This window comes from Etheostoma spectabile, chromosome 17, assembly GCF_008692095.1.
Source record: "Etheostoma spectabile isolate EspeVRDwgs_2016 chromosome 17, UIUC_Espe_1.0, whole genome shotgun sequence".
In the NCBI taxonomy this organism is placed as follows: Eukaryota; Metazoa; Chordata; class Actinopteri; order Perciformes; family Percidae; genus Etheostoma; species Etheostoma spectabile.
Genome location: NC_045749.1, coordinates 12,929,070 through 12,940,269, shown reverse-complemented (window position 1 = coordinate 12,940,269; position 11,200 = coordinate 12,929,070). Strand labels below are relative to the sequence as shown.

At 39.5% G+C, this 11,200-nt stretch overlaps 1 protein-coding gene across 1 annotated transcript in view; it reads right to left on the bottom strand.

Annotated features, from left to right (window-relative positions):
• The window catches only part of hpse2 (heparanase 2), a 56,314-nt gene extending 52,477 nt beyond the window's left edge, over positions 1 to 3,837 (bottom strand). The window contains exons 1-3 of the mRNA XM_032541695.1: positions 3,198 to 3,837; positions 932 to 1,086; positions 39 to 200 (exon numbers count right to left, since the gene is read on the bottom strand). Of these exons, the coding sequence (XP_032397586.1) occupies positions 39 to 200; positions 932 to 1,086; positions 3,198 to 3,478 (598 nt within the window). The 5' untranslated portion in view covers positions 3,479 to 3,837. The remainder of the gene's footprint in view (positions 1 to 38; positions 201 to 931; positions 1,087 to 3,197) is intronic.
• Between the last annotated feature and the right edge of the window lie 7,363 nt (positions 3,838 to 11,200).

Genomic DNA, 11,200 nt, shown 5'->3' with positions numbered 1-11,200 from the left:
GTGTGTGTGTGTGTGTGTGTGTTTGTGTGATCTCCTACCTGTTATTGTAATGTTGCTGTAGATGTTGGACAGTTGCTCTTTCAGCAGGACGAGCTGTGTAGTGGCAGCCTTCTCCCTCTGCAGCTCCAGCATTATGTCAGGATGGTTGGCCACTTTGCAGCCCTTCTGTTTGTCCAACGCAATGTCACTGCGCACTATATCTGCAAGTGGGCAAAGATGAAAGAAATGAATGCTACTTTAATAGTGTTATTGTCATGAATTGGAACAATGTCATAATTGTGTTGCTATTTTCATCAAAACATTATGTATCACAAGTTCCTTCGTGTTTTAATTTGCAAGTAAAACCACAACCACCTGTTGATACCTAAAAGGTTGTGTCATTTTAAACACACATTTATCACTTTCCGAAAATAGAACAGATTGTGTTATTTGTAACAGATGTTTTTAAACATATGCTGTTTAAAAGTATAACAAATGTGTGTTTTATCAGGTCAATGTTTCAAAAACAGCATCCTTAGTGCCCCATACGGAGCTACATTTTGGAAGCGGTATTTTAACGTGCAGTTAAATTGTGATAGGTGCTTCTAGTATTTTGTCCAACCCATTTAGTGAGGCTAAATTTTACAAAGCATCTCACTAAAACGTATCAAAAACTGAACATACCAACCCTCGGATTAATTAGTGCCGATGTAAGTTTAAGATAGGTGCCCCAACATACTGTAGGCCTACCTATTTTATAATGAAATGTATGCTATGTAAAATAAATAAACGTGGCATTCATTTGGAGGAATTAATTATTCTGCATTAAAATGAACTCGCTGCGTCTGACAGAGAGGAAACACACGGGAAAAGACACACGCATCCTGTAGCCTAAAAGTCCGTCAACAATACACAAGACAAGTAGACGAAGAGCGAAGTCGTGTCTAATCACCGTCTTCGTAGTTTTTCAGATAGTAGTCTGGCCCCGGCCCTCTGAACTTGGCGAGGTTCTTCTGGTTGTTGAACTGCAGGAAGTCGGTCCGCTTTCCGCCAAAACGCAGAAAGGCAGGCGACAGGCCGCGCGCTAGGGTCACGAGCCGCTTGGAGCTGCAGACACACAAGACAGAATGACACTCGCATTTAATATGACGTACAGAGTCTGTGCGTTATTAAAATGCAATGTATGTGTGGCCTCAATTTATAATCATATAATCATAAGAAGAGTAGAAAAGCGATTAAGCGAATATTAATTCCACTCAATTTACTAAATTTCATTTGACTATTTCCACATATGAATAAATATAGCCTAAGACAGATGTATACAAATGAAGGATTAAACGTTGTCGTGGCTGTTAAAACACCACGTGCAGGGCTTTCACAAAACGCCTGCCCAGTTTTTCTCTTTAACATCAGCGGGCCCAAGAAACAGGCAACTTGTACATCCTCCGTCATCCTGAGACAAAGATCATTAGGAAGCAGCTGCAGCAGGTACAGTGTCACCTGAGGAACGGCGGGGTGAACACATACGTAATGTTCGGAGGTTTTACTCTACACTATTTTAAATTCGAAAGACTGACTATTTATGAAGACCAACAGAAAGAAGGAGGAACTGCTACTACCTTTATATTCCACTGTCACGAACAAAAAGCTTAGCTGTTTGTGTGCTTTCTGCAAGGGAAGCACTTGAGTGTGCGTGTGTGCGTGCGTGCGTGTGTGCGTGTGCATGTGTGTGTGTGTGTGTGTGCGTGTGCGTGTGTGTGTGTGTGTGTGTGTGTGTGTGTGTGTGTGCTAAATTGCCATTTTTCCTTTAAATAAAACAATGAATGCAACGTCAAAAAATGGCAGTGTAGTTGGAGGTGATATTTCCAAAGACAATATCTAGTGCATATGAAGTTTTAATGTTTCGAAAAACCTATGAACATTCACGGGGGAGTTTTATTTTGCTGCAAATCACGGATTTACTCCAGTACAGCCTACGTGGCAGTCGGCTTGAACACACAATAAAATGACGGAAGATGCATACATTTACGGCTGACAGCCTAATCGAACATTAGGCCACTCAAATTGGAGTTGGAGTGGATATATATGACGTACATATATATAATATATATATATATATATATATATATATATATATATATATATATATATATGCGCATTTTAAAAGATTGAGCAATAAACAACTAAGCAGAACAAAGTTAAAGGAGGTTGTGTGACAGAGTGAATTGCGTGTGATGTTGTGTAATTGAAAATTAAAAAGGTCCCCATGACTTTAATGTAAAATAATTAAACTGTTTTCTTTTGTTTGAGGGGAAGACTTGGGCACAGAGTAGTGACATCCTCCCTTTTTGTTGTTAAATGGTTTCCAGTTTATGAAATGCACTTTACAAAATATTTTTCCCTATAGATCATCTTCTGTAGGCCTAGATCATATGATAAGTATGATACAGACCTTGATACAATGTGATTTAGAAGCTGAACTAAACAATGAGACTAAATAACATTTTCTGAAATCAAATCCAGGACATGATGAGTCATAGTTTGTCAGTCCAAAGTTTAGTGTAAACATTACTGAGTTATTTTGCCAAGTTTTGAGTTTTAAAATGTCATGATTCTTAATCCATGGTCGAAGCATGTGCCAGTGGCGCTGGTTAGAGTCTCATAATGTGCGTCCTAGGGATATTTGGAGTGTTCTGAGAAATGCACTGAGGTGAAAAGTCACAAAATTGAATGAAAAATCAGAATTTCACCATGCATTCTAAATGAACATTAAAACAACAGGAGTGGCCTTGGACCCAAGTGAAATTGGATTTTAGTTGTTTTAAGGAAAAATAATAAAACCTCGAAACTAGATGTAATTTCTTGTGAAAATTACATTTTATTTTTTATTATAGACTAGACGGTTAAGGGGCACACACTTTTGTCTAATGTTAATTTATACATCAGGCTATCTGTGTACAGATATAACGTGCACTCTAACAGCAATAAACCCGAAATGGATAGCCTTTGCACCAATCGTTCACTCTTGTTAAATTATGTGATAAGTTTGGACTTTGCTAGTCCATAAAAAAATCATTCAGTAATGTGGACGTCCTGGCTCATTATAAGGCAATTCAGACAACGTGGCTGCGTGCGTAATGAATACAAGAGCCACCAACATTGTAGAGGTGGACACCAATGATCGATGTTGTTAATGAACAGGAAAAGCTCTTTGGTACCTCAGAAAGTCCAGCCAACCGTCTTTGATGATCGACGGGTCCAGCTGCAAAGAAAGGAAGTTGTCGTTGAGGACTCTGATCGGACTGCGGGTGTTGACATCCAGGAGAACCAGCGTCCTCTCCGTGAAGCCCGTTCGCTTCCCACCGGCTGCAGATCTCTGATATGTAGAAGAGGAAGAAGAAGAGTAGGAGGACGAGAGCACCGACTGCACGACCAAAGTAGCCAAAGATGCCAGCCACAGGGAGAACCATGGGAATACGCACGGTGAGGATTTGGGCATCTTCTTGGTTTGGGGAGCTGGAGAATCAGAGCGCGCAATGAGGCGTAAAGGTGAGAAGAAGAAGAACTAAACAAACTTTGCTGCCGCGAAGTTCAATGGTGGTTCTTTACCTCGGTCTCATCGATCTGGATCTGTCTTCCTGTCTAGCTGTCTCACCCCTTCTGCCCCCCGCCCCTCTGAGTATTTTTGGGAGCTGCTCACAAGAGCGCACGCCCCGAGCCAGCCTTCCCGGTTGCGAGAGCCAGAAGCTGGGAGGAGGACAGGAGGCAGCACCGCCCCTCTAAGGTTCTCTGAGGTACGAATACAAACTGCTAAAAAGTACTTTTTAAGAGGTGAGGACACATTTTCTTCTAAATATTGACGATAAAGGAGCGTGATTTGATGTAATGATCATCAATCCTATTCTTAAACCACGTGTTATTTTTTTAAAAAGTTTTTTGGGGGGGCTTTTCCCTTTGTTAGTGACAGTGGATATACAGGAAAGGGTGAGAGAGATGGGGGGTGACACGCAGCAAAGGGCCGCAGGTCGGATCAGAGCCCCGGCCGCTGCAGGACTCAGCCTACTTGGGGTGAAAGCCTCTACTGGGTGAGCCAGAGGCTGCCACAAACCATGTGTTAATTAGTACAACAATCGAAATAGATTTTGGAGAAAACCAAATTCAAATGCAGCAATAAACTGAAACCCAAAGAGTGCTCAGAATTAACAAATAGCTGCACATATTTACATGTTATTAGGTTGATATGATGATGATGATGCTGATGATGATGAGGATGCTGATGCTGATGATGACTATTATGGTGGTGGTGATGATGATGATGATGATGTTGATAATAATGATGATGATGAACAACCCTAGAATGAAAAATGTATTTGCCATGCTGTGCAGATACATTAATTCGAAATTCCAACAGAAAAGTGATGTTAGGCCTCTAGGCCTAACGTTACTTTTCTGTTGGAGAGTCTAGAATCCCCAGGCTACACAGTCCAAAAGAGCAAAAGAAGACATTCTACCAAAGGAGAAAGGATACTATCTTGTCAACAGGATATCTCATGTTCCTGGGAACTGTATGTGCTTAAATTGTTTAACAAACAACAACATTTCTTTTTTAAATTTCAATGACATTTGGAAATGGCAGTTTGGACAAATTCAAAACCAATTTGGGATTTATGTTTCTACACATGAAACTCGCACCTAAACTCTTTATATGACAGATCAAGATGTTTTGGGGCACTGGTAAGCAAGAAACATATCAAGTGTAGTCTAATGGGATTTAGCCGATCAAGACTCCTCCGGCGTCAGTGTAGTGTGTGAGAAGTGGTCGTTTGAGGTCACTGCTGTCTAACAGATGAGCGGCAAACTACGTAAGAAGTAAAGCCCGAATTAATCTTTTCATCCCAGTCTACAACACCTACTCACGAATAAGCTACAATAAACCTCAAAATTATCCAAGGTGTTAACTTTCAGGTTTTACGCACGAAAGTTCCCATTAAACGCATTAAAAGCATCCAGCGGGCTGTGTTTTTAATGACGCATCTGCAAAAACTATTCTGGTAATTCTTCAACTAAACGGGGAAAGGCCAATGGGGCAGTTTGGGGTCACTCCTGAGTGTATATACACTTTAGAAACACTTGTGATACATAGATGAAACCAGCATGAACAGTAACCCTGCAGTTTCTCGTCTTATTTATCCGTCCTAAAAAAAGATCCATTTAGCAGATCAGCAGAAAGCCTGGCTGTTACTTAGTCTGTTGCTTTATGTTGTCATTTTGACTCAGCTAGACGTCAGAGTAAACATGTGGTTTCAATATAACCCACGTTTTTGTTTTCAATAGAAAGGTATTTAACTTTTATATATTTATAGGCTGAAGGCTAGATTTCTTGAATTGGCTCTTAAATATTCTATGACACATCTAGGATGTCACAGATAGTTTCTATAAAAAAAAGAAAAGAAAAATAAGCTTAACCCTAACGAAACATCCATATAATTGTATAACATTTCAAAAGGAATTACATGGTCGTCTGTGTGATGATCTTCTATCGACTACTATATTCTTTAGATGATGCCCCAGCTTTATTAGGATGACCTATTTTAGTAATCGAAGGAGGAACTGTTAAAATGAAAGTTATTATTATTTTTTTTGGACAGATCTGAGGCTCAGATTTAAAATAAATAAAAGGAGCAGCATGACCGTACACACTTAGCTGGCCAGAATATTTTAAGGAATTCCGTGAAAAAAGAGAAGATATAAAGATAAGGTCCGTAATTTTAAACGTAGGCCTAGGTTCAGGCAATGTTCCTATTTATTCCAGCAGCCATTTGAATATAATTCTTTTATTGAACGAAAACCTTCTTATTCATGTGACACATGTTCAGTGGGAATATTCAGTTGCGTTTTTCTTCGGACAAGCAAAATTTTTCATATTTTGTTATGAGTGTTTATTACATTTAGTGTTTATTGTGGAATTAGATTGGACTTAGATTTTACGTGAAACCGACGCTTATTTTTAGTAGGCTAATTATTATGGATATTTTACACTGTAGCCTAATAATAGCCGGAATAATAGCAGGCGATCCCTGTGAAATTATACATAGTGAAATGGATTACCTCACACATACCGACCAACTGCCATTAAGAGAAGGTATTGTGTTTAACCAGACACACAGAGATGTTCTGTAGACCATTGGGAGTTATTTTCTTCTGTCCATCTATTCTCTTTCTTTAAAGTTGATTTCATTTGTGTGTTTCTGTTATTATCATTACCATCGACATAGCCTCATAAATTACGTTATATATGAGGGAAATAGACCACATTTCCCGGCATTTTTTAAATTAAATTTTCAAAAACAAATCTGTTGCAAACACATTTTTCTAAACCGTGATTCTATTTTTGTCCGAAGTTGTATGAAAGGTTAAAATTGGATGATAGTGCTCTTGTAGGTTATGTCCGATACAGAATAGACGAAATTAAAGATTGTTTGTCTTCTTGTGTGCACATTCTTTTTCTCCAAATGTTATGGTGGATGTGTGACTGACGGAGATCAGAAAGAGCGTGTACGTGTTTACCACTTGACAGGACTCTTCTGTTCTCACTTTCTACCTCCCTACTAAATGCAACAGGCTATAGTTTCATTGAACTCTGCTGTATGAATGCTTCACTTCAAGAGCAGCTGATCAATGTGCGACAACTAATGACATAATTAAAATCTATTTTCCTGAATCTGAATTCACATTTAATCTTCTTAATATTAACATTTCTATCGGTTTAAAGTTGCAGGATCAAAATGTATTCTTCTAAAATGTGTTGAGAGATTACAGCAATGATTCTATTTGTTAAGGGACGCGAATTCTGAAAACAAAACTGTTTTGATGACAAAGAAATACATCCACACACGTCCTGCGGTGTAATAAGTCTGAGGTCTACTAGGCTTCATGGATAGTAGCCTACTCCTACAGAACAGACTGCACTGAAACAGGTGATAATACTGCCATCTAGTGGATACATCCAAACAGCAACAACAGCATTTAAGCTGTCAAATATTTGCGATTCCCAAACTTATATTACCGCATAAATAAGCTTTAAGACTGTGTTCCTCAAAACTCGTTGATAGGCTATAGGCCTACACTGTTAAACTTTTTATTGTATTTTTGCGGTAAGTTACTGGCAACGGGGCCAGAAGGTACGGGACGACCTGACAGACAGAACTGGAAGGGGCGGTGACAGGATAAAACCCCGTCCAGGACGGGACGGGCAACACGGGCCAGAGGTACGGGGAACGCCCCATACAGGAGGGACTGCCAACACGTTGCAGGACACCCGGACTGTAACGACACGAGGACGGAGCAGAAACGGAAAAAGTTTGGACAGTAGAAGCCCGGACTGACGTAGGGGACAGGATGATACCCCGGACGGACCGGAGTTTGTCCATACAGGAGTAAAAAGAACCTGACGGGACCGGAGGTGGACAGGACGAGAAGACCGGCGAGCGTAGGGGACAGTAAAAAGGAACCCTACTGACTTAGTTACGTAATACCCTGACAGTAATCCATATAAACAATTGCTAAAAATACTGGAAATTGTCTGCGTAATAGTTTATTGTAAGGGGCACAATGTTTTACACATGGGGCGGCTGACAAAACAATTAAATACATAATTCATGAAAAAAAACCAAAGACCAGCCCATGTACAAAAGTAATACATTATTACAGGTAAAACATCAGGAACAAGATATTTTTAACCTGAAGTGCAAAACAGAAAATTGACAAACAGTGAACTAAACAATGTCTAAATATGCGCCAAAACACTGGGCAGCATCAGAGGCGGATACATGTCTGAACAACGTAGTTCCTTGAAGACTCTCAAAACGAATTGAACATTAACTCCCCGGAAAACAAATAACCTGTATTTGCAATGTATAAAAAATGTGGTGTGGTTGTTACCACAAAGCTAGTTGTTGGGCTTTGGAAGGGAACAGTCTGAGAAGGATTGGTGAAGGCCGGACCCAGGGTACTGTGCTTGCTGACCACATCTCTGGAAGGTGGACAGAGAGGCGAAGATGGAGCCTCCAATCCAGGATGCTCTGGTGGGGGGGTCCATACTGGACTGTATGAGAAGCAGAGAAAGATCATGAGTTTCTCTCATCTAAACGTAACAAACTTAAAACTTGTGCATAAACGATATGACAGTATACAAAATAAGTCACCAGTAGTGAAGTCCCCAGAAATTCAAATGCTTTCTACTTCTTTGCTGTCTGTCGGGTTTGGTGATGATGATTTGGAGCCGTTTCACAAAACTGATCTAACTAAGGAATCTCCTCTTTAGTAAAAGGTTAATCTCTGTAGGATCCTTTCCAAAGGGTGTCAGAAACTTAAAATATATTGCACCATCAGTGGCAAAAACAACTTTTAGTGGACGAAACTGACGACGCACTTTGCCCTATATGATTACATAGACCCGTTTGAAAGCTGCAGGTCACAGTGTTTCCGCTCAGTACTGGACCACTCAAAGATTGTTATTCTTATCAGTCACTTATACAAAAAAACATAAAAACTAACTAAATTAAAACACACTTGTACTTTTGCTGCATAACTGTGACCTCTACTTACACAAGTGGTAAATTCAGGATGATTGGTGTCATTGTTGGAGCAGGAAGGGTACGTAGCCCCGCACCACTTCATTGTACTGTGTAATCATTTTTCTGATGTTAACATTTACATCCACAGAAAAGCTTACCGTTGATGTCATCCACTCAAATTCGGTGAGCGTTGGAGGAAGGTGGTGACTCTGGAGCACATACTCTCACCTTTCTTGGACGACTCCCCGTCTTGAGCTTGGTACCCACAGTAGCAGTGCACTTGGTGCCCTCTCTGGGTTGATCCTTAAGAGAATCTAAAAGAAAAACAGTTTAAGATTTTCAATCAAGAGCATTCATCTTAAATACACCCTTATTCACACACCACACACACACACCACACACAACTCACTCACACACACCACACCACACACACACACACAACACCACACACACGTATGTGTTTGTGGTTCCTGTTAAAGGAAGTGGACATTGCTCATTTCCACAAGAAAACCTATAGTTTGCCGTTAGTGATGTTTTTCACATGTCTACAGAATTTTCTAATTCTTGAGTACACAGGTTGCAAACGTATACCTGTACATACTTTTTGTGTATGATAGATTGTTGAAAGGGTCAGGTGCTCCTGTGGGTCAGGGGTCAGACCTTCTTCCAGCTTTCTTCTTCCTCCCTCTCTCTCAGTTGTTCCAGTCACTGGTTGTTGTTCTACATTTGAAATGATGAAAATTTTTTTTAAAGTGCATGCTGGGGTTATAAAAACATTACAACAAATAAAAATGCAGCTTAGTATGCAGGTAACCAGTATAATGTAGGTAACTCTTATATGTTAGAATAACACGATTGTTAGTGATGTATTAAAGTTAACACTATGTTTTCTATAAGAGTCCTTAATAATTTGTTTAACAATCTGTCAAATTTAGTTCAAAGGGCTTGGAATACATCTTTTCTTTCCACCATAAACCATGGTAGAAAGCAATAATACTACTGCAGTAAGGCACTAGGCAAATCTTTGCTGGACATCACGATGGTTTTAAGTGGCCAACCCTGAAGCTAGGCAAAAACTGCTCTCCATAAATGCTGGAGGCACTGAATTTTCCACCAGAACTAGAGCTAAATGTGGTTACGTTGAATTAAATTTACCACACGTCTTTTTTTAGCTAAAAAACTACACAAATATAGCTGTAAAAGTTGTGCTTAATCATTCTAAAACACTGACACAACCAACCAACAGAATTGGGAGTTTAACGTTATTCATACCGGAGTAATGTTAGCCAAAAACGGCAACAGCAAGCTCATAGCTAGCAGAACCGACCTTAAACTCCCAGAATATGGGTTACATTGTATTTCAGACAATGGTGTGACAAATAAAAAAGATGTGCCGAACAGCGCATGTAAAACGAGTAGTGTTAACTTTACCGAACGTCGTAATTAGAGCTAGCTAATCCTCACCACGGGGAAAATGTTAGGTTGGAGCGCGTCTGGTTTTCCTTCGGGGGGGAAGCTAGTTAACAGCTTGCTCTAGCCCAGCTATGACACAGGTCGCTAAGCTAACGTCGCCGCTTGCGAAGGCTATCAGCAGAGATTTTAATGTCACAGAATTAGCAAAGATTGATCTTACCTTAAGCTGCTCCAGCTCTCTCTGAGTAGAGTGTGTGTGACCGGACTCTGCTGCGCACGGACCAAAGCGGTACTCCTTTGATGTCTCGAGCCGCTACTTCTTTCAACACCTTTGAAGTATCTACCCGCTATTCTTTTGAAGTCGTGAGGTCATATCACAAAATTTAAATTACCTTCACAGCTAAAAGCATAATAAATGTAAATGTAAATGTAAAATATCTTTATAAAATGAAATAATTTAATTGTATAGAGATATTTTATTTTTCCATTTAATTTCTCTTGCTTCTTAACATTAACTAAATTTTATTGAAGTCTGTCTTATTTAACTACAGTATCACTACTGCTGTTGTTTTACAACAGACTACCGCATTCAAAAAATACAGTAATCACTGTAAATCAAATGTTACTACCCATATGCAATGCATATTACAGTAATGAACCGGAAAAGAAAATTCCGATATTTTACTGGGCATTTTGTGTAAGAACTGTAGAAATACAGTAGAGTTTAACAGTGTACCGCAAATTCAAATATACAGTAAAGCACTGTAAAGAAATGTCAATACCCATAATGCAATGTTTATTACAGTAATTAACCGGAAAAGAAAATTATGGTATTTTTAACTGGGCCATTTGTGGTAAGTAACTGTAGAAATTACAGCAAAGTCTAACAGTGTATGGTCTAAACTGGCGAGCCTCTAAATAGCGTATGCCTATATGTGTGTATCCTCATCACAATGGTTCAGTGTTTGCTTTGGTATCTTTTTCTGTGGAATATGATGTTTAGTCAATTAAGGGGTTTGTAAGTGTGATTTGTGCTTGATCGCGTGTGTATCACATTATTTATGAATATCTGGGCATTTCCTGCCTTCTATTTTTAGAAAGTGGCAGAAAGCAAATAAGACAGGCCTACGTCACGGATTGTCGTGCATATTTAAGGACTCTGGTTTCTCTCTCTCTCTCTCTCTCTCTCTCTCTCTCTCTCTCTATCTCTATCTATCTCTCTCTCTCTGTAC